This window comes from Nycticebus coucang, chromosome 12 (assembly GCF_027406575.1).
Source record: "Nycticebus coucang isolate mNycCou1 chromosome 12, mNycCou1.pri, whole genome shotgun sequence".
NCBI lineage: Eukaryota > Metazoa > Chordata > Mammalia > Primates > Lorisidae > Nycticebus > Nycticebus coucang.
In genome coordinates, this window is record NC_069791.1 from 82,920,946 (window position 1) to 82,944,706 (window position 23,761).

Consider the following 23,761-nt stretch of genomic DNA (forward strand, 5'->3'; position numbering starts at 1 on the left):
TGAACCCGCGACCTCCAGTATATGGGGCCAACGCCCTACTCCTTTGAGCCACAGGCACTGCCCAAATTTAGTTATTTTATTTATATTTATTTATTTATTTTGAGACAGAGTCTCACTATGTTGCCCTGGGTAGAATGCTGTGGCATCACACTTCATAGCAACCTCAAACTCTTGGGCTTAGTGATTCTCTTGCCTCAGCCTCCCAAGTAGCTGGGACTACAGGCGTCTGCCACATTGCCCGGCTATTTTTTGGTTGCAGTCATCATTGTTGTTTGGCGGGCGTGGGGGCTGGATTCGAACTGGCCAGCTCAGGTGTATGTGGCTGGTGCCTTAGCTGCTTGAGCCACAGGCACCAAGCCCTGGCTATTTTTTTGTTGCAGTTGTCATTGCTTTAGCTGGCCAGGGCGGGATTTGAACCCGCCAGCCTTGTTGTACGTGGCCTGCACCTTACCAACTGAGCTACAGATGCTGCCCTATTTATTTATATTTTTTTGAGACAGAGTCTCAAGCTGTCGCCCTGGGTAGAGTGCCATGGTGTCATAGCTCACAGCAACCTCCAAATAGGGCTCACGTGATCCTCTTGCCTCAGTTTTTCTATTTTTAGTAGAGATGGGGTCTCGCTTTTGCTCAGGCTGATCTCGAACTGATGACCCCAAGCAATCCACCCACCTGAGGCTCCCAAAGTGCTAGGATTACAGGTGTGTGCCACTGTACCCGGCCAGATTTAGTTAATTTAAAAGAAAACTTAATGTTACTATTGAAATCATGAGTTTGAAATGCCACTTACATATTTTCAATACTATACAGCCAATAAATACATAACTACTGGAGTTTGAAATGAGCATCCAGGGCAGTGCCTGTGGCTCAGTGACTCCGGCACCAGCCCCATGTACCAAGGGTGGCGGGTTAGAACCCAGCCCTGGCCAAACTGCAACAACAACAACAGAAATAGCCGGGCATTGTGGCTGGTGCCTGTAGTCCCGGCTACTCGGGAGGCTGAGGCAAGAGAATCACCTAAGCCCAAGAGCTGGAGGTTGCTGTGAGCTGTAATGCCAAAGCACTCTACCGAAAGCGACAAAATAAGACTGTGTCTCTAAAAAAAAGAGAAAAAAGTGATACTCTGCCTCGAAATAAATAAATAAATAAAATGGACATCCAAGGACCCCTCTGAGACTACCCCATCACTACCAGTGATGTTTGTAGATGCTGCTTGGAGAAATGCTGGCACCCTGTTTATTAGCCTGGGTTTTGGAGGCAGAAGGACCTGACTTTCAGTTTCCAGCTCTGCCATTCATGAGGGCCATGATCTTGGGTAAGTCACTTCACCTCCCTATACCTTAGTTTCCTGATCTTTCAAATGAGATAACAATAGTACCAAACTTCATGAGGTGCTTTTACAAATTCCATGAAATCATGAGATAGCATAGTCAACACTCAGTAAATATCAGCTCTGATCATTCCATGATTTGAATCCTGCCTCTTAACTTTTACATTGCATTATGCCAATGGTTTTTAAACTTTAGTGTGCACTAGAGGGCTTTTAATTTAATTTTATTATTATTATTTATTTATTTATTTATTTTTGAGACAGAGCCTCAAGCTGTCGCCCTGGGTAGAGTGTTGTGGCATTACAGCTCACAGCAACCTCCAACTCTTGGGCTCAGGTGATTCTTCTGCCTCTGCCTCCCAAGAAGCTGGGACTACAGGTGCTCACCACAGCACCCGGCTATTTTTTGGTTGCAGCCATCGTTGTTTGGCGGGCCCGGGCTGGATTTGAATCCGCCAGCTCAGGTGTATGTGGCTGGCGCCTTAGCCGCTTGAGCCACAGGTGCTGAGCCTAGAGGGCTTTTTAAAATACATATTGCTGGGTCCACCTCCATGGTCTCTGAAGGAGGTGGTATGGGAGGGGACCCAAGAATATGAATTTCTGTCACATATTCCAGTGATGGTGATACACTGTTCTTAGAACCACTCTCTGAGAACCCCTAAATTATGCTTCATTATGAAACTACTTTGTATAGGCCTTTTCTTTTTTCTTTTCAGTTCTACACACTTAAAGAGTATCTTTTTTTTTTTTTTTTTTTTTTACTTAAAGAGTATCTTAAGGCAATAATTTTTTTGGTATGGATTAAAACAAAAGTTTCTTTTTTCTTTCTTTCATTTTTTTGAGGCAGAGAGTCTCACTTTGTCACCCTCCGTAGAGTGTCGTGATGTCACAGCTCACAGCAGCCTCAAACTTTTGGGCTTAAGCGATTCTTTTGCCTCATCCTCCCAAGAAGCTGGGTCTACAGGCACCTGCCACAGCACCCAGCTATTTTTGTTGTTGTTGTAGTTGTCGTTGTTTGGCAGGCCCAGGCTGGGTTCAAACCCACCAGCTCCGGTGTATGTGGCTGGTGCCCTAGCCGCTGAGCTACAGGTGCCAAGCCTGACCCATATATTTTCTTTTAAGAGGTTTTATACATTTAGCTCTTAATTTAAGTCTTGATCCTTTTTCTCCTTCTCTTCCTTCTCCTTCTCTTTCTTCTATGTCCTTCTTCAAGAAAGGTCTCTCTCTGCCTCCCAGGCTAGAGTGCAGTGGCATGATTATAGCTCACTGCAATCTCCAACCCTATGCTCAAGTGATCCTGCCTCAGCTTCTTGGGATTACAGGTGTGTGCCCCCACTCCTGGTTCTAAACTGCTAACTGGAGTTAAAGTTTGAAAAGATATGCTTACAATGTTTTGGCTGGAGCCTGGGAATTTTGATTTCAGAATTCCCACCAATGACAAGGGTAGCTCACTGTGCCTAAACTGTTTGTACAAACTATATGATTTATGCCCAACACCTGCTTTCCTTCTGGGAGTCTGAAATTTGGATATGTGGCAGAAAGAGCTACCTCTGTGACTAGCCCCCAATAAGCACCCTGGCATTGAATTTTTAATTGTTGGGATTCTCATGGACCCCAACCTGGAAAGGTGGTCGACAAGGGAGACAGAGCTAGAAAAAACATAAGATTTTCATATAAACTTAGTATGTAAAAGCCTAAGAGTCCGAGGAGGCATACACAGTCCCTCATGCCTGCTGGGAGTTCAGGACAGTGCAGCTCTGGTCCTGCTTCTTGGGGGTCTTTTATTGAGCACAGCAACGGAGTAAACATGCAAGAATGCACAGCAGTTAAAAATAAAGGAAAGGGGGGCAGCGCCTGTGGCTCAGTGAGTAGGGTGCCAGCCCCATATGCCGAGGGTGGCGGGTTCAAACCCAGCCCCGGCCAAAACTGCAACGAAAAAATAGCCGGGCGTTGTGGCGGGCGCCTGTAGTCCCAGCTGCTTGGGAGGCTGAGGCAAGAGAATCGCATAAGCCCAAGAGTTAGAGGTTGCTGTGAGCCGTGTGACGCCACGGCACTCTACCCGAGGGCCGTACAGTGAGACTCTGTCTCTACAAAAAAAAATAAATAAATAAAAATAAAGGAAAGGAAAAAAAAAGGGCGGCACCTGTGGCTCAAAGGAGTAAGGGGCCAGCTCCGTATGCCAGAGGTGGCAGGTTCAAACCCAGCCCTGGCCAAAAAAAAAAAAAGGGGAGCTCAAGCTCCCCCAGGAAGGCTCGGTTAAGGGCAGCAGTTATGTAGGAACGTAGGGTAATGGAATATCTGAAATGGCTAGGTAACCTATACAGGGAGAAGAGAAGGGGGAAAACAAGTTTCGTCCCTTTGAGCTATCTTTTTTTTTTTTTTTGACATAGAGCCTCAAGCTGTCCCCCTGGGTAGAGTGCTGTGGCATCACAACTCACAGCAACCTCCAACTCCTGGGCTCAAGTGATTCTCCTGCCTCTCCTCCCAAGTAGCTGGGACTACAGGCGCCCGCCACAACGCCCGGCTATTGTTTTTGGTTGCAGCTGTCATTGTTGTTTGGTGGGCCCGTGCTGGATTTGAACCCGCCAGCTCAGGTGTATGTGACTGGTGCCTTAGCTGCTTGAGCCACAGGCGCCAAGCCTGAGCAATCTTAACTTTCCCAACTTAACTCACCGGTATTGCTGAATCCCCACACAGGGATAGTCACGTAAATATTTCCCTGACTGGGCACTTTACCCTGAGATGGATGGACTAGGAGGAATACAGCCTGTCTACCTTCCACATTTAACCAGTTTTCCTTGTTGAGAACATTGCACAGGTGTCATCACAACTCTTAACCTGGGTGGCTCCACTGGGAGAGGGCCCTTGGAAGCTTGTCTGATTTCCCCCAGCCTTTGCCCTATGCACCTTCATTTTCCCTTTGCTGATTTTGCTTTGTTTCCTTTTGTTGTAATAAATCACAGCTATGAGTATAATGGATTATATGCTTATTCCTGTGAGTCTTCCTAGAAAACCATTGAACCTGGGAGTGGTCTTGGGGATCTCCAATACATGGCCTAACTTTATTCTTTTGCATGTGGATGGATATCCAGTTTTCCCAGCTCCATTTGTTCAAAGACTTTCCCTAATATATTGTAACACCTTGGTGAAAATCAATTGATGGTAAATCTGGGGGTTTATTTCTAGACTCTCAAATGGAAGCCATAGATCTTAGGTCTATTCTTGTACCAGTGAAACAGTGTCTTTTCTTGTTTTTGTTCTTGTTCCTTTTTTTGCTTCCAGACAGAGTCTCATTATGTCTCCCTCGGTAGAGTGCCCTGGTATCACAGTTCACAGCAACCTCAAACTCTTGGGCTTAAGTGATTCTCTTGCCTCAGCCTCCCAAGTAGCTGGGACTACAGGTGCCTGCCACAGTGCCTGGCTATTTTTTGGTTGAAGTTGTCATTGTTGTTTGGCAGGCCCAGGCTGAGTTCAAACCCCCCAGCTCCGGTGTATGTGGCTGGTGCCCTAGCTGCTGAGTTACAGGTGCCAAGCCTGTGGGGGTTTTTTTGTTTTTGTTTTTAAGATAGGTTCTCAGTTTGTTACCCAGGCTGGGTGGCATGTGCAATGGCACCATTGAAGCTCGCTGCAGCCTTGAACTCCTGAGCTCATGCGATCCTCCTGCCTCAGCCTCCCAAGTAACTAGGACTACAGGCATGCACTACCGTACCTATTTTTTGTAAAAATGAGAGCTTGCTGTGTTTCCCAGGCTTCTCTTAAACTGATCTTAAGTGATTCTCCTGCCTCAGCCTTCCAAGTGGCTAGGATTGCAGACATAAGCCACTGTGCCTAGCTTTGTAGTGAGCTTTTGAAATTGAGAAGTGTAAATCTTCCAACTTTTTCAAGATTGTTTTCAGTTAGAAATTGAGCTTATCAATTTCTGCAAAGAAGCCAGCTGTGATTTTTATAGGGATTGCATTAGATCTCTAGATAAATTTGGAAAATATTGATATCTTATTATTAATCTTCTGATCCATGAATATCGGATATCTTTCTACTTAGACCTTCTTTATTTTCTTTCAAGGATACTTTGTAGTTTTCAACTATGTCTTTTGCAATTTTTTTGGTTAAATTTATTCCTAAGCATCCTTTTTACTGCTGTTGTAAATGGAATTCTTTTCTTAATTTTTTTTTTTTTTTGAGAGACAGTCTTGTTCTATCACCTGGGCTAGAGTGCCATGGCCTCACCCCAGCTCACAGCAACCTCAAACTCCTGGGTTCAAATGATTTTCCTGGGCTCAGCGCCTGTAGCACAATGGTTATGGTGCTGGTTACAGCGCCAGCCACATGCACTGAGGCTGGCGGGTTCGAATCTGGCCCGGGCAGCTAAATAACAACGACAACTGCAACAAGAAAATGTCTGGGTGTTGTGGCTGAGACCTGTAGTCCCAGCTATTTAGGAGGCTGAGGCAAGAGAATCAATTAAGCCCAAGAGTTTGAGGTTGCTTTGAGCTGTGGAGCTGTGATGCAATGGCACTGTACTGAGGGCAACATAGTGAGACTCTATCTCTTTTTTTTTTGGCAGTTTCTGGCCTGGGCTGGGTTGAACCTGCCACCTCTGGTATATGGGGCCAGTGCCCTGAGAATCTATCTCTTTGTCACCCTCAGTAGAGTGCTGTGGTGTCAGAGCTCACAGCAACCTCAAACTCTTGGGCTTAAGCAATTCTCTTGCCTCAGCCTCCCAAGTAGCTGGGACTACAGGTGCCTGCCACAACGCCCAGCTATTTTTTTGTTTGTTTAGCAGGCCCCAGCCAGGTTCGAACCCACCAGCCCCGGAGCACGTGGCTGGTGCCCTACCTATGAGCTATTGGTGACTAGCCTAATTTTTCTATTTTTAGTAGAGATGGGGTCTTGCTCATGTTCAGGCTGGTCTTGAACTCCTTAGCTCAAGCAGTCCTCCCACCTAGACCTCCCAGAGTGCTAGGATTATAGGCATGAGCCACCACAACTGGCCTGTTTTTGTAATTTCATTATCAGATTTTTTTCATTGCAAATGTATAAATAGAATTGATTTTTGTAGGCTAGGTGCAGTGGCTCATGCCTGTAATCCTAGAACTCTGGGAGGCTGAGACGGGAGGATCTCTTGGGCTCAGGAGTTAGAGATCAGGCTGAGCAAGAGTGAAACCCTATCTGTACTAAAAATTGAAAAAAATTAGCTGAGCACTGTGGCAGGCACCTGTAGTCCCAGCTACAGGGGAGGCTGAGACAGGAGGATCATTTAAATTCAGGAGTTTGAGGTTGTTGTGAGCTGGATTGATGCCATGGCACTCTAGCCTGGGCAACAGAGTGAGATTCTGTTTAAAAAAAAAAGTGATTTTTGTATATTGATCATTGGGTCATCGAACTTTGCTGAACTCATTAGTTATAATTGTTTTTTGGTAGCTTCTTTAGGATTTTCTACATAGAAGATTGTGTCATTCACAAATATTTCTAATCTAGATGAATTTTATTTGATTTGTCTAATTGCCCTGGCTAGAACCTCCAGTACAACAATGAATAGAAGTGGTGAGAGTGGATATCCTTGTCTTGTTCCTAATCTTAAGGAAAAGTACTTTCAGCCTTTTGTCAATAAGTATAGTGTTAGTTGTGGGATTTTTGTAGATGTCAATTTTAGTTGGTTTAGGCTGCTGTAACAAAATACCATAGACTAGGTAATATGTAAACAATAGAAATTTATTTGCTGGCCAGAGTGCAGTGATGTTTACAACTAATTGATCACAACAAGTTACACATTCCTTTGTTCCTTCTCCACACCCAAAGCTTCACTTGACTATTAAAAAAAAAAAAAGGGGGTGGCACCTGTGGCTCAGTGAGTAGGACGCCAGCCCCATGTGCTGAGGTGGTGGGTTCAAACCCAGCCCCGGCCAAGCTGCAACAACAACAAAAAAAATAGCCAGGCGTTGTGGTGGGCGCCTGTAGTCCCAGCTGCTCTGGAGGCTGAGGCAAGAGAATCCTGTAAGCCCAAGAGCTGGAGGTTGCTGTGAGCAGTGTGACGCCACGGCACTCTACCAAGGGCAGTAAAATGAGACTCTGTCTCTACAAAAAAAAAAAAAAAAAAGGAAAAAGAACAAAAGAAAAAGAAGGAAATTTATTGCTCATAGTTCTGGAGCCTAGAAAGGCCAAGATCAAGGCACCATCAGATTCAGAGTCTGGTGCAGACTCATTTCATCAATTTCCTTCTAAATGCTGTCACATGGCTTGGCACCAGCCACATACACCAAGGGTGGCAGGTTTGAACCCGACCCAGGCCAGCTAAACAACAATGACATCTGCAACAAAAAATAGCTGATGTTGTGGCGGGCGCCTGTAGTCCCAGCTATGTGGGAGGCTGAGGCAAGAGAATCACTTTAGCCCACAGAGTTGGAGGTTGCTGTGAGCTGTGATACTACAGCACTCTACCAAGGACGACATAGTGAGACTCTGTCTCAATAAATAAATAAATACTGTCACATGGCAGAAGGCACAAACAAGCTCCATCAGGGCTTTCTTATGGGACACTAATCTTAATCACGAGTGCTCTATCCTCGTGACCTGATCACTTTCTAAAGGGCCAACTTCTTTTTTTTTGAGACAGAGTCTCACTTTGTCACCCTCAGTAGAGTACTATGGCGTCACAGCTCACAGCAATCTCCAGCTCTTGGGCTAGGGTGATTTTCTTGCCTAAGGGTCCCAGTAGCTGGGACTATAGGGGCCCGCCACAACGCCTGGCTATTTTTGCTGCAGTTGCCACTGCTGTTTTAGCTGGCCAGGCCGGGTTTGAACCTGTCACCCTCAGTATATGGGGCCTGCCCACTGAGCCACAGGCACCACCCAAGGGCCAACTTCATAATACTATTTCATTGGAGATAAAGTTTTAATATATGAATTTAAAGAGGGGACACAAAATTCAGACCATAGCAATGCCCCTATTAGAATTATGAAGTTCCTTTCTGTTCCTAGTTTGTTGAGTGTTTTTTTTTGTTTGTTTGTTTATTTTTTTTTTTTATTTTTTTTTTTTAATTTGGCCGGGGCTGGGTTTGAACCCACCACCTCCGGCATATGGGACCGGTGCCCTACCCGCTGAGCCACAGGCGCCGCCCTGTTTGTTTATTTTTTTTAGAGACAGAGTAGAGTGCTGTGGCGTCACACAGCTCACAGCAACCTCCAGCTCCTGCCTCAGCCTCCCGTGTAGCTGGGACTACAGATGCCCGCCACAACGCCCGGCTATTTTTTTGTTGCACTTCTCCGGGGCTGGGTTTGAATCCGCCACCCTTGGTATATGGGGCCGGCACCCTACTCACTGAGCCACAGGCACTGCCCTTGTTGAGTGTTTTTATCAGGAAAGGATATTGAATGTTGTCAAGTATTTTTTTGACATCTGTTGAGATGATCATGTGGTTTTTGTCCTTTATTCTTAGTAAGATGGTGTGGTTTTTTTTTTTTTGTTTTTTGTTTTTTTTTGTAGAGACAGAATCTCACTGTACCGCCCTCAGGTAGAGTGCCATGACATCACACGGCTCACAGCAACCTCTAACTACTGGGCTTATGTGATTCTCTTGCCTCAGCCTCCCAAGCAGCTGGGACTACAGGTGCCCGCCACAACACCCGGCTACTTTTTTGTTGCAGTTTGGCCGGGGCTAGGTTTGAACTCTCCACCCTTGGCATATGGGGCCGGCGCCCTACTCACTGAGCCACAGGCACCGCCAAGATGGTGTGTTTTATTAATTCCTTTTCCTATGTCAAACTGACTTTGCATTCCTGATAAATCCCACTTCAACATGGTTAATGTATTTAGTTTTCTGGTATTTTGCTGATGACTTTTTTTGTCTATATTCATAAAAAATATTGATCTGAGTTTTCCTTTCTTTGAATGTTTTTGTCTGATTTTGTTATCAGGGTAATACTGGGCTCATAAGAAAGAGTTGGGAAATGTTCCTTCTTTATCTTTTTGCAAGAGTAAGAGCTAGTATTATTTTTTCTTTAAATGTTTGTAGAATTAACCAATTAAGCCATATATACCTACTGTTCTCTTTGTAAATAGTTTTTGCCATATGTGGTTTTTAAGCGTTTGAAATGGCTAGTATGACTGAAATTGAACTTTTAATTTTATTTCATATTAATTAGTTAAGTTTAATAAGACATACGTGGCTATTGTATACTGTATTGAAGAGAGCAGATCTTTAAACAGTAGTTATCAATGGGGTGGTAGGGTTATTTCGGAAGTTGATTTGGGGGGTTATTTTTTAAGAGATGGGATCCTGCTATGTTGCCCAGGGTGGTTGGTCTCAAATTCCTGGGCTCCAGTAATCGTCCCACATCAGCCTTCCAAAATGTTGGCATTACAAGTATGAGTCATCACACCTGGCCTTATTTGTGGGGATTTTGAATCTCACTGAATAGAGGCAATGTCCTTAGAGGGTAGGGCCAAGCCATCCTGCCACGCACAATATGGTCCTATATGAAGAGAAATTGTTTTGTGTTTGAGTGGTTTTTCAACATCCTCCCCAAACACCTAATATAATATGTGCTAAGAATCTAACTTTATTTTACATGTGAATTCAAAGTGTTTCTTTCTGGGTTTTAATATACACTGAATTTTTTAGGAATCCAACTATTATAATAGTGTAAACTGAATGTTTGTGTTCTCCTGCTAAATTCCTATGTTGAAGCCCCAGTCCCCACAATGGATGGTGTCCGAGGTGAGGCCTTTGGGAGGTAATTAGGGTGAGATTAGGTCTTGAGGGTGGGTGCCTCCTGATGAGATTAATATCCTCATAAAAAGAGTAAGAGATAAGAGTTCTCTTTCTCCACCCTGTGAAGATACAGCAAGAAGGCAGCTGTCTGCAAACCAGAAAGAGGGCCTCTACCAAACACAGAATCTACCAGCCCCTTAATCTCAAGACTTCCCAGACTCCAGAAGTACAAAAAATAAATGTTTATTGTTTAAGCCACCCAGTTTATGACATTTTGTTACAGCAGCTCAAGTTAAGACATCATGTACATAGCCAGCCATTGTGGCAGGTGCCTGTAGTCCCAGCTACTTGGGAGGCTGAAGCAAGAGAATTGCTTGAGCCCAGGAGTTGGAGGTTGCGTGAGCTGTGATGCCAGAGCACTCTACCAAGGGTGACAAAGTGAGACTCTGTCTCAAAAAAAAAAAAAAAAGACATCGTGTACATTGAAGGAGCACTGTGTTTTGTTTTGCTTAGATCCTTATGAGAAACTGTTCTCTATATTTGGAAAATCCCTTCACTGAAGGCAACACCCATGAACATTGTTTTCCAGCTGCATTGTAGCTGCCTCATGAGCTGTGATTCTAAGTATGTATAAAAATGCTAAGTATATAAACATGTACTCAATTTAAAATGTCAAATATAGAGAAAAAAGTTCAACATGTGTTCATGTGATTTAACTGTGTTCTTATAAATAAATCTTAATAAATTTGCAAGTGGATGAAATCTCTGACTACATCTTTATATCTCCTTGGGAACTCATGTCTCAGTATTTGCATATTTAAATACAAATTTCTGATGAAAATATTTCCCTTTTTTCTCCTTAATAAATACACCTTAAGTATGGCAGTATTTACTAAAGCAAATACATTATTACTCTATAATCAATTAACCCACCCAAGAGGATAAGTATTTGTGTCCACAAAAATACTTTTCTAAAAATGTTGATTAAGAGGTTTATTTATAATATAATGTAATATATTTATAATTGCCTGAACTGGAAACAACCGAAATCAACAAAACAATGAATACAATGTATCATAGACATATAATTAAAGACCAATCAGCAAGAAAAAAAAATGAAGTAGTCTACTAGTCCCTGTAACAAAATGGATGAATCTCATAGGATTACGGTTAATGAAAGAAGTCAGAAAGAAAAAGATTCTCTTCTTTCTCTCTCTCTCTTTTTTTCTTTCAGGAAAGAGTCTCACTCTGTTGCCCCAGGCTAGATTGCCATTGTGTCAGCCTAACTCACAGCAACCTCAAACTCCTAGGTCCCAGTGATCTTCCTGACACGGCCTCCTGAGTAGCTGAGACTACAGGTGCCCACCACAATACCCAGCTAATTTTTCTGTTTTTTGTATAGATGGGGTCTCACTCTTGCTCAGGCTAGTCTCCAATTCCTGAGTTGAAGGGATCTTCCCATTTTGGCCTTTCAGAGAGCTAAGGATAGGAGTGAGGCACTGAGCCTGGCCTATTTATTTACTTTTGAGATAGAGTCCCACTCTGTCACCCCAGGTAAAGTACAGTGGTATCATTATAGCACACTGTAACCTCAGACCTCTGGGCTCAAGTGATCCTCCTGTCTAAGCCTCCCGAATAGTTGGGGACTACTGGCACACATCATCACATCCAGCTAATTTTTCTCTTTTTAGTAGAGATGGGGTCTCTTTCTTGCTCAATTTGGTCTAGAACTCCTGACCTCAAGCAATCCTCCTGCCTTGGCCTCCCAGAGTGCTAAGATTACAGATATGAGCCACCATGTTCAGTCTATAAGTATACGAAGCTCAAGAACAGGCAAAACTAATAGATGGTGATAGACATCAAACCAGTGATTGATTAGTGCAGTTGGTGTACTTAGCTGTATGTATGTTGTCTTTTAATAATTATAATAATAAAAGTACATTATTGAAAGTGGACTATGTGAAATGCATTGAGGGGAATAGTAGGATGTCCCTGTCTTCAAGGAGCTTGAGGTCTATTTGGGGAAGTAAACACACAAAGTGAAATAAAACAGTGTCAGAAATTTATATTACCTATGAATTTCATAAGGGTTCAAGATACTGGTTTTAGAAAGGGGATATCAGGTATGCCAGAGCTGAAGCCTTTGGGTCTGGAGTTGGGTGAGTGGGAGGGTGGGTACCTCCCATTTTGTCCCAGAGAGGAGTCCTAATGCTACTTCCTCCCCTTCCCACATGCTCTGTCCTCTCTGTCTCCGTTCATTTCCTTCCACAATGAAATAATACATCCAGAAGAGGCTTCTGTAGCCTGTGAATTAAAGGACCTGGGTTCAGCACCTCATGGTGTCACCATTTCATCCATCCCCTTCAGAGTCTTGGTTCACCTCTTTGTAAAATGAGGTTAGTAATCTCTCCTTTTCCTGCCCACTTGCAAGTTTGTCTTGAGTTTCAAATGCCTTTACATATTTGAAATTGTTAACAAATACCAGTTATGACTATCAGCTTTCTGCTTACTGGTTGCATTATTACAGGTACATGAAGAGAAGCAGTCCACCCAGGGAAATGTGTACCCTGCTTAAGACGCTAGACTGATCAAAACTCCTTCAGAGTGTGCTTCCTGCTCTGGAACTGGTAAGGACCCCACCAAAATCCGGGCATTAACAGAGTTCACTCATAACAAATGACCACGTTATATTTGGCTCCAGTTACAGAGCCTAGTATTCTCATATCGGAAGAAATTATTAGGTTTTCTTTAGTCAGCTGCCCTCATTCCCATCTAGCCTATGGACAAGACCAAGTGGAATCAACTCAAAACTTGTTAGAGTCTAGCTCTAAAATAATACAATTCTCAACTGTTCAGATAGCTGTGGAATAATGTTTGGTTTGGAAAGCAAGCTATTTATACATCCTCAGGCAAGTTACTTGGTCTCTAAGAACAACTCTCTCCTCTCTAAAGTGGGACAATAATGCTTGCCTTTTGGGGTTATTGAGAATATTTGAAAGAGGCGATCCTCATTAAAAGAGGAAATACATTTTATAGTATGTGTATAGTGGAACAATATTCTGCCATTAAAAAGAATGAAACAGATCCATGTGCACCAATATGGAATGAGCTGTGAGATACATGAATAGTAGGGAGTCTGGTAGGGAGGATGGCTTGAGGCCAGATCCCATCTACAAAAACAAAAATACAAACATTAATCAGGCATAGTGTTGTATACCTGTAGTCCCAGCCACTTGGCAGGCTGAGGCAGCAGGATCACTTGAGTCCAGGAGTTTAAGTTTGCAGGGAGCTGTGATTGTGCCACTGCATTTCAGCCTGGGCAACAGAGACGGATCCTGACTCTTAAAAAACAGAGTTGAGTATTGATGTTTTGAAGAATAAAAACTAGTAGAAAAAAAAAAAACGGAGTTGAGGTGGGTGGCTCATGCCTGTAATCTTAGCACTGTGGGAGGCTGAGGTGGGTGGATTTCCTTAGATCATGAGTTCGAGATCAGCCTGAGCAAGAGCAAGACCCCCATCTCTATGAAAAATAGAAAAACTAGCTGGGCATTGTGGCAGAGTCCCAGCTACTCAGGTAGCTGAGGCAAGAGGATCACTCCAGCCCAAGAATTTGGGGTTGCTGTGAGCTATGACTTCACAGAACTCTATCGAGGGCGAGAAAGTGAGACTCTGTCTCAAAATTAATTAATTAAAAGGGGGGCATTTAGGGATATATATATATTTCAGATCTCTCTGTCTGGGAGAGAGCTATGTGCAAATATACAGCCTTACCTATTTATTTATCTTTATACAGATACAACACATCCATGTATGTCCTTTTCTATATCTTTCTATATCTGTAATCTATATCTATATACAGTCAACCCTTTGTATCTTCAATGGATGGGTTCCAAAACCCATATGGGTACCAAAATCTGTGCATACTCAAGTTCTGCAGTCCACCCTGAGGAACCCCTAGGTATGAAAAGTGGACCCTGCAATCCCATGAATACTGTTATTTTTGATCTGCCTTTGGTTGTAGATATGTAACCCACCCACACAGGAAACTAATTATATATCTTGAAAAAATATCCACAGTGCAAGTGGACCAGTTCAGTTTAAACCAGAGTTGATCCCCCGTGTGTGTGTGTGTGTGTGTGAGAGAGAGAGAGAAAGAGGGAGAGGGAGAGGAAGAAGAGACAAAGAGACGAATCTGGAAGATTACACCATAAACTGACAATTGTGTTTGCTTCTGCTGAGAAAAGTTGAAAAACTGGAGGTCAAGGGTGGGAAAGAGATTTATTTTTACCTGTATTCTTTTGTACTATTTACATTTTGTAATAATGTACATTTATTATTTAAAAATAAAGACAAATCATCTATGTGAAAAGACATGGCATCTGCTAGATGCTTTAAAGATATTTATGGATGTATAATGAACCATATACATAAGATTTCCATTTACTTAGGATGTCCTGAGTGTATTTTTAATTTTTCTTTCAAAAAATGAGCTACAGCAAATGTGCTATGTGGTATCGTATTAACTTTTGACAATGCCAGGTGGGTTATGGGTACAGAGATGTTCATTAGAATAGTCTTTATTCTTATCTCTGTTTTTTGGTGGTGTTTTGTGTGTGTGTGTGCTTGACATAGGGTCTCACTGTGTCACCCAGGCTGGAGTGCAGTGGCAAGATCATAGTTCAATGCAATCTTGGACTCCTGGGCTCAGCCTCCCAAGTAGCTGGGACTACAAGTGTGCACCACTATGCCTGGCCTCTATGTTTTAAATATTTCATAATAGGTTCAGCACCTGTAGCTCAAGTGGCTAGGGCACCAGCCACATACACCAGAGCTGGTGGGTTCGAATCCAGCCTGGGCCCCCCAAACAACAATGAGAACTAGAACCAAAAAATAGCCGGGTGTTAATCCTTCATAAAGGATTAGATTGGGTGCCTTTAGTCCCAGCTACTTGGGAGGCTGAGGCAAGAGAATTGCTTAAATCCGAGAGTTGGAGATTGCTGTGAACTATGATGCCATGGCACTCTACCCAGGGCAACAGCTTGAGACAAACAGCTGTCTCAAAAATAAAATAAAATAAATATTTCACAATAAAAAAAATAAAACTTAAATGTTGGACAAGATGGCTCATGCCTGTGATTCCTTTGGGAGGCCAAGGCAGCAGAACCCCTGAAAGCCAGGACTTTGAAAACAGCCTGGGCAACATAGTGAGACCCTGGGCGGCGCCTGTGGCTCAAGGAGTAGGGCGCCGGTCCCATATGCCGGAGGTGGCAGGTTCAAACCCAGCTCCGGCCAAAAACCACAAAAAAAAAACATAGTGAGACCCTGTCTCTACAAAAAATAAACAAGAGCATGGTGGTAGGAGCTTGTAGTTGGAGCTACTAGGGAGGCTGCAGCAAGAGTGTCATTTTATCCCAGGAGTTTGAGGCTGCAAGTGAGCCATTATGACATCACCGCACTCTAGCCTAGGTGTCAAATACACCCTGTCTTAAATACATACATACATAAATAAAAAACTTAAGAAGTCTGGTGGGCAGTGACTGAGGCTGATACAGGCAGGCAGCTTGGGTGGGGAAGCTGCTCGTGTTTGGGGTTTTCTTTCCTTTGTTTTCTTTTTCTTTTTTTTTCCATCTGAGTCAGTCTTAATTCTTGTTCTGTTTCTGAATGTTCCCATTATACACATGTGCTCCTTTTGTGAAAACTCATCAAACCATGTACTTGTGATCTGCCGCTCATCTGAATTTATGTTACACTTCAACAAAAACTTTACTAGAAAAATTACCCTCCCTGTTAAACTGAAAATGTTCATAATGATGCCATAAAGGATTAGTAAAAAATAAAGAATTCGATATGACTTTTTCTTTGAAAATGATCAGGGTCTTAGAAATAACAGGAAATCACTCTAAAATCAGGAGCTTTTACTTGACAGTAAATTTGCGGTTTTCCTTTTCAGTGATGTTTGTCTTCCTCTAACTCAACCTCTTTTATCCTTGCTCCTGTGGCAATTCCAGTGCATTTTAATTTGTGTTTGGGGAGGTGAAGGGGATGATGTCAGAACTGAGTGGATCGTGGAGAAAGGAGAGACACTGGAAGGAGGAAAGAGCAAAAGAGAGAAAGGGAGAGAGAGAGGAAAGGACAGGGAGAAGAAGAGAGGAGAAGGGAGAGGAAAAGGGTGGAGGGGAAACACGGGTAACAGTCCAACACATCTGGCACCGAATGTGCCCTGAGCTTTCAGGCCTCTAGGATTTGGTTCATACTGTTTCCTCTACCTAAAAGGGCCTCCTTCTTTCCCTTCAATCTGCTAATTCCTACTTTTTTTTCTGGGGAGTATTGTATCTCCAGTGTTAAACCCAGGGCCAAACTGGCAGGAAGTGCTGAATGAATGAAACTACCTTTAAAATGTGAAACAGACCTGGTGCTGTTGAGTCCAGCCTGGGCAACATAGTGAGACCCCCATTTCTACAAAAAATAATAATAAAAAAAAAATTAACCAGGTATGGTGGTGGTGGGGCACCTGCAGTTCTAGATACCCAGGAGGCTGAGCCAGAGGATTGCTTGAGCCCAGGAATTCAAGATTACAGTGAACTATGATCACATGACTGCACTCCAGCCTGGGCAACAGAGCAAGACCCTGTCACACACCAAAAACGTATAACAGTCCTGGCACTAAACTCCTGCGGGTGGCTTCTCCAACCTAATCTATAAGGACCTACACGATCTAGTATCATCTACTTCTTTTTTTTCTTCCTTTTTTTGAAACACAGTCTCACTATGTTGTCCTTGGTAGAGTGTTGTGGCGTCATAGCTCACAGCAACTGCCAACTCCTGGGCTCAAGTGATCCTCTTGCCTTAGCCTCCCAAGTAGCTGGGACCTAGGCACCCATCACAACGCCTGGCTAGTTTTTAGAGATGGGTCTCACTCTGGCTCTGGCTGGTCTCAAATGCCTGACCTCTAGCAATCCACCTGCCTCGGCCTTCCAGAGTGCTGGGATTACAGGTGTGAGCCACCACACCCGGCCTCATTGTTTGCATTTGTTAGGTGGCCTCCGAATTGTAGTTGAGTCCTTCACCCAGGAAGGGTGCCATATACCCCTACATTGTACCCATTGGGTGGAAGCTTACTGAGCCCTCTCCCCAAGAGAGGAAGCTTTCATCCCCTTTTAGAATATTCTTTTATTCATTAACTAGTTACTGATATGACTCCACTAGAATGTGAGCTCCTTATGAAATCAGGAACCCTTTTTTTTTTTTTTTTTTGGCAACCTCATACTCCTGGATTCAAGCCACCACCTTGCCTCCAGAGTAGCCGGGACTACAGGTGCCTGCCACCACACTCTGGTCATTTTTCTGTGTTTTGTAGAGACAGTCTTGCTGTTGCTCAGGTTAATCTCAAATTCCTGACCTCCTAAATTGCTGGGATTACAGGCTTGAGCCACACTGCTGTATGAACACTAGAACACTGCTCGTTCACAATGAGTGCTCACTAAATAAGTATTTGTGAAATAAAGAATATATACTAGCTAATATTATATGCAGTACTTATTTTGTACAAGGCACTATCCTAAATGTTTCATATCTACTAAATCATTTCATTCTTGTAACACCCTATGAAATAGGTGCTACTATTGCTATTTTTTACACTTTGAGGAGACTGAAGCACAGAAGTTAGGAAATTTGCCTAAGGATGTGCCAGAGCTGGGATTCACAGCCAAACAGTCTGACTCAAAGTTTGGCCCAAAACCTAGCTCCAAAACCTAGGAGCTCATCAGCATCACACTGGTGCTCTTAAATTCCAAGTTCACAGTTCAGGGGTAAAGCCAGGGCAACTGTGTGGTTTGTTTGGTTTTTTTTCTTTTTTTGGAGACAGAGTCTCACTCTGTCACCATGGGTAGAGTGCCTGGTGTCATAGCTCACCGTAACCTCAAACTCTGAAGCTCAAGCAATCTTCTTTCCTCAGCCTCCAGAGTAGCTGGCACTACAGGAGCTCTCCATAATGGCCTGGCTAGTTTTTCTATTTTTAGTAGAGATGGATCTCCCTGTTGCTCAGGCTGGTCTGGAACTCCTGAGCTCAGGAGATCTACTCGTCTTGGCCTCCCAGAGTGCTAGGATTACAGGTGTGAGCCACCATGCCTGTCCTTTTTTATTTTTTAAGAAAGCAAAAAGTTTGTTCATATTTCAAACTACATGCAACTACCACGAGGAAGACATTTTCAATTCAGGCTGTAATCAAGTTAGGAAGGAACATGAGAAGCCAGGCACAGTGGCTCACACCTGTAATCCCAGCACTCTGGGAGGCTGAGGGGTGTGGATTGCTTAAGCTCAAGAGTTTGAGACCAGCCTGAGAAAGAGCCAAAACCTGTTTCTACTAAAAATAGAAAAACTAGCTGGTTGTTGTGGCAGGAGCCTGTAGCCTCAGTCATGTGGGAGCCTGAGGCAAGAGGAATACTTAAGCCCAGGAGTTGGAGGTTGTTATAAGCTATGATGCCTAGGCACTCTGCCTAGAGTAACTGAGTGAGATTTTGTCTCAGGAAAAAAAGGAGGCAGGGTGGGGGAGGATAAGAAACAATCCAAGTGACCATCAACCTAAGAATGGATTAAAAACTGTGGTATAGGGTGGCGCCTGTGGCTCAAGGAGTAGGGTACCGGTCCCATATGCCAGAGGTGGCGGGTTCAAACCCAGCCCCGGCCAAAAAACAAAAAAAAACAAACAAACAAAAAAAAAAACTGTGGTATGGTATACCGTGGAACACTATTCAGTCATTAAAAAGATGGAGACTTTACATCTTTTGTATTAAACTGGATGGAGTTGAAACACATTGTTCTTAGTTAAGTACCGTAAGAATGGAAAAGTAAGTATCCAATGTAGTCATTAATAATATGAATCTGGTGGATGAACTCAATTCAAGTTGGGGGGAGAAGAAAGGAGGATTGGTGTGCTCCCACCTCATAGCACAACGTAAAGGTATATGACACACCTCCTGGGTGCAGGACACAACTACAAGAGTGATTTTAACAAATGTAAACATTGTAAAAAAAAGTAAACATTGTAACCTAAGAGTTTGTACCCTCATGTTAATCTGAAATAAATACAATAAAATAATAAAGGCACACTAAACATTTTTAATATCTTTTCATGACGCAGTTTCAGAATCGCACACAATACAAAAAGAAAGGGGGCCCCTTTACATAGGGTTTTATAACATTCAATACTGAAATCCGAATGCACCACAAGTAATCGTCGCTTTTTCTTTGTGTGTGTATGTGTGTGTGTGTGTGTGTGTGTGTGCATGGATTAATAACAAGATAAAGCACATTCAAAATGTTAAATTAACAAGCGCTCGGCTTTGGTAAGCCTCCAGCCACAGTCCCAGCACTCAGTTACTTCGGGCTTGTCTCCACCCCCGTACGGCGCGAAGGCCGCTGGGAATTGTAGTCACTCGTCTAGCTCGCCAGCACTTTCCGGAAGTGACGCGAGCCCGCCTCTTCCTCTTCGGCGTTTCCGCTGTCTCGGTTTCACGCTCGAGTTCAGCTGGTTGGTATTTTTTGGTCCTTGTGCTTCAAGGAGGTAGACCACCGGGTCGGGCTATTGGCGGGGTTGGTGAGGAATCGGGGGTCGGGTGGTGGTGGCCCGGGCCTCTTCTCGTGGTCCGTGACGCTTCGGCTTTCCCGCAGGTCGGCCGGGCCAGCCGTAGCCCCTCGGCGCCGTCGCCATGTCGCGCTTTTTTACCACCGGTTCCGACAGCGAGTCGGAGTCATCACTCTCTGGGGAGGAGCTGGTCACCAAACCTGTCGGGGGTAACTACGGCAAACAGTGAGTTGGAGGGGCTGCTCCTTGGTGACCCTCAAGGAGTGTGGGGTTAGGCAGGCTCCGGAAGATCATATGTGGGAGGGGATTGAAGATGAGGGCGGCAAGAGCGGGGTCCTGAGGATGGCGAGATTTTACCGGATCGGAGCAGTGTCGGAGAGACAAACTTCACGCTTAGAGCGCTGTGAAATGTGGGAGTCTACCCTATAGGTACAGGGAGAGAGAGTCACAGAGATTTCCTACTGGCTGAGTCTGTTGCATCAGCTTTCTAATTAGAAAGACTTCTCTTAAGTCTGCAGCCTCCGTACCTCCTCCCTTCTCCTCTCCTCTTTCTCCATAATGCTGAGAAATTTTCAGCGACCTCAGCTTATAGACGAAAACTTAAAATGCTTGATTGGTATTTGGGAGCCCTTCACTGAGCTACCTTCCTTATTTTGGTATATGACTTTGCTACTGTTTGAAAAAATACATATGTATACACACGTGAGTATATCAATATGAATATGACTTCATATCACCGTCACAAGTAGAAAACCAGTATCACTTACCAGAAAGTAGAAAATAATTGGGAAAATTAATAAAATGAAAAGAATGGAGATACTGTTGCTGGCTGTGAGTCTATGTTTGGCCCCTCATTATTAAAGAAAAATACTAGCAATGGAGGCTCGGTGCCTGTGGCTCCAGCTGCTAAGGTGCCAGCCACATACCCCTGAGCTGGTGGGTTTGAATCCATCCCAGGCCCGCCAAACAACATTGCTGGCTGCAACCAAAATGTAGCATTGTGGCGGGCGCTTGTAGTGGGCGCTTGTAGTTTCAGCTACTTGGGAGGCGGAGGCAAGAGAATCGTTTCAGTCCAGGAATTGGAGGTTGCTGTGATGCCACGGCACTCTACCCAGGGCAACAGCATGAGGCTCTGTCTCAAAAAAAAAAAAAAAAAAAAAAAATATATATATATATATATATAAATACTAGTAATGGAGATATTAATGCTATTGACACTTTTTCTTGCAGTTGGCTTCTCATACTTAGCAAAACATTGTTTTCCAGAACCTAGCTCTGATGCAACCTCCTTGAAACCTTTTCTGTTCATTGTAGCTTAAGTACTCTTTCTACTGCTTTTTTTGGTCAGTACTTCGATAGTGACTTGTGTCTTTCTGTAATTAGTTAACTCACACAGTGAATAAACACCTTCATTGTTTTTGAGAGACTAGTGACTGTCATCTTTGTGATGAAAGACCTTAAAATTGTGCACATATATAAAAAGCCTATAAGAAAAAAGAGTCAAAAAGAGAATGGGTGTGGGGTGGATGGCCTGAGTTTCTCTGTTCTACCTGTCCAATTGGAGAAGAGAAATGGGATCTATTGGAAAGACAAGAACTAGGAAAGGTTAATTGTCTCTGTTTTATCCAACTAGGCCATTGTTGCTGAGCGAGGATGAAGAAGATACCAAGAGAGTCGTCCGAAGTGCTAAGGATAAGAGGTGAGGCCATGGAGAGTCTCTGGGAGCAGTGGTGAGTTTTCCCTATGGTGGGCATGTCCGATGTGGTATTGGGCTTCCAACCCAGGTTTGAGGAGCTGACCAACCTTATCCGGACCATCCGTAATGCCATGAAGATTCGTGATGTCACAAAGTGCCTGGAAGAGTTTGAGCTCCTAGGAAAAGCATATGGAAAAGCTAAGAGCATTGTGGACAAGGAAGGTGTCCCCCGGTTTTATATCCGCATCCTGGCTGATCTGGAGGACTATCTTAATGAGGTGTGTTGCCTGGGGGGAGGGCGTATACAGTGAAGGATTTGGGTTCCTAAGCTGCCTGCAAGGATTATGTCTCCTCTCCATTCTTTGCTGTAATATATACAGTGTTTCCCAAATCATAAGAAATAGAGTAAAGCAATGAAAGGAAACTTTTTTTTTTTTGAGACAGAGTTTTACTTTGTCACCCTCAGTAAAGTGCCATGGCATCATAGCTCACTGCAATCTCAAACTCTTGGGCTCAAGTGATTCTCTTGCCTCAGCCTTCCAAGTAGCTGGGACTACAGGTGCCTTCCATAATGCCCTGCTATTTTTGTTGTTGTTTGTTTGTTTGTTTTTGTTTAGCAGCCCTGGGCCAGGTTCGAACCCACCAGCTCCAGAGCATGTGGCCAGTGCCCTAACCACTGAGCTACAGCCGTCCAGCCCATGGTTTGAACTAATGGTGATATATAAAGCATCTTTAAAAAATAAATTGACAGAAAAAAAAAAAAAAATAAATAAATAAATTGACAGGCTCAGCACCTGTGGCTTAAGCAGCTAAGGCGCCAGCCACATACACCTGAACTGGCGGGTTCACATCCAGCCTGGGCCTGCCAAACAACAATGACGGCTACAACCAAAAAATAGCCCGGTGTTGTGGTGGGTGCCGATGGTCCCAGCTGCTTCGGAGGTGGAAGCAGGAGAATTGCTTGAGCCCAGGAGTTGGAGGTTGCTGTAAACTGTGATGCCATGGCACTCTACTCAGGGCGACAGCTTGAGGCTCTGTCTCAAAAAAAAATAAAAATAAATTGACAAACTCAGTGCCCAAACTCAGCATAGTGGTACAGCGCCAGCCACATACACTGAGGCTAGCGGGTTCGAAACCAGGCCAGGCCAGCTAAAACAACAGTGACAACTGCAACAAAAAAATAGCTGGCATTGTGGCGGGTGCCTGTAGTTCTAGCTACTTGGGAGGCTGAGGCAAAAAAATTGCTTAGGCCCAAGAGTTTGAGGTTGCTGTGAGCTGCGATGCCATAGCACTCTACCGACGGGTAATATAGTGAGACTCTGTCTCAAAAATAAATAAATATCTTAGAATGGGTACGGGCAAAACTTACTAAATGCAGAATACAAATGTCTACATACAGTAACTAAGAAAATGCCACGAAGGCTACGTTGAACAGTTTGATGAGAATATTTCAGATTGTATTTGAAACCAGCACATTGTACCCCTTGATTGCACTAATGTACACAGCTATGATTTAACAATAAAACTAAATTAAATAAATAAATAAATAGACAGATGTAGGTAATAAATAGTACCAGTGATGTACAGATAGCAAGACTAGTGGTGCTAAAGCCTGAAGTTTAGGAAATAACTTATCACTCTCCCATTACTGTTTCCCTTTCTTCCTTCTTTAGCTTTGGGAAGATAAGGAAGGAAAGAAGAAGATGAACAAGAACAATGCCAAGGCTCTAAGTACCCTGCGCCAGAAGATCCGAAAATACAACCGAGATTTTGAGTCCCATATAACAAGCTACAAGCAGGTAGGGATGCTAGAGGCAGACTTTTTGAATTGTAGGAACAGTGACCCTTTGACCAAAACGCAAAAAGTATCTACAAATGAGAGGTTTGACTTGAGAAGGAATCATGACAAAACTATCTGGGGTGGAAGGGTGGGATGGCGTTGTGGTTGGCAGGCATCCTTAATTATTCTGATTTCTGTCTATCCAGAACCCTGAGCAGTCTGCAGATGAAGATGCTGAGAAGAATGAAGAAGATTCAGAAGGTGAGAGAGGAGACCCTTATTAAAAATAGGAAGTCCAGGCTTGGTGCCCGTAGCACAGTGGTTACAGCGCCAGCCACATATACCAAAGCTGGCAGGTTCAAACCTGGTCTGGACCAAGTAAACAACAATGACAAATGCAACAAAAAAAATATCCAGGTATTGTGGAGAGCACCTGTAGTCCCAGCTACTTGGGAGGCTCAGGCAAGAGAATCATTTAAGCCCAGGAGTTTGGGGTTGCTCTGAGCTGTGACACCACAGCACTCTACTTAGGGTGACATAGTGAGACTCTGTCTCAAAAAAAAAAAAAAAAATGGGAAGTCCAAAGTTAGGGATCTCCTTGGCCTATTCCCTTGCTTGCCTTTCAGTCTTGCTCTTTAGCATTCAGCGTTTTCCCCCTTCCATC

The 23,761-nt window shown here is 43.7% G+C and overlaps 1 protein-coding gene across 2 annotated transcripts in view; it reads left to right on the forward strand.

Annotated features, from left to right (window-relative positions):
• The first annotated feature begins 19,511 nt into the window (after window positions 1–19,511).
• LOC128562243 (eukaryotic translation initiation factor 3 subunit C) overlaps window positions 19,512–23,761 on the forward strand; it is a 29,149-nt gene continuing 24,899 nt past the window's right edge. The window contains exons 1-6 of one of the 2 annotated variants that reach the window (XM_053557006.1): window positions 19,512–19,567; window positions 19,708–19,846; window positions 21,255–21,320; window positions 21,406–21,595; window positions 22,991–23,116; window positions 23,304–23,358. In XM_053557006.1, the coding sequence (XP_053412981.1) occupies window positions 19,746–19,846; window positions 21,255–21,320; window positions 21,406–21,595; window positions 22,991–23,116; window positions 23,304–23,358 (538 nt within the window). In that variant the 5' untranslated portion in view covers window positions 19,512–19,567; window positions 19,708–19,745. Of the gene's footprint in view, window positions 19,601–19,707; window positions 19,847–21,254; window positions 21,321–21,405; window positions 21,596–22,990; window positions 23,117–23,303; window positions 23,359–23,761 lie in introns of both variants that reach the window. The other variant, XM_053557005.1, reaches the window with a different exon arrangement.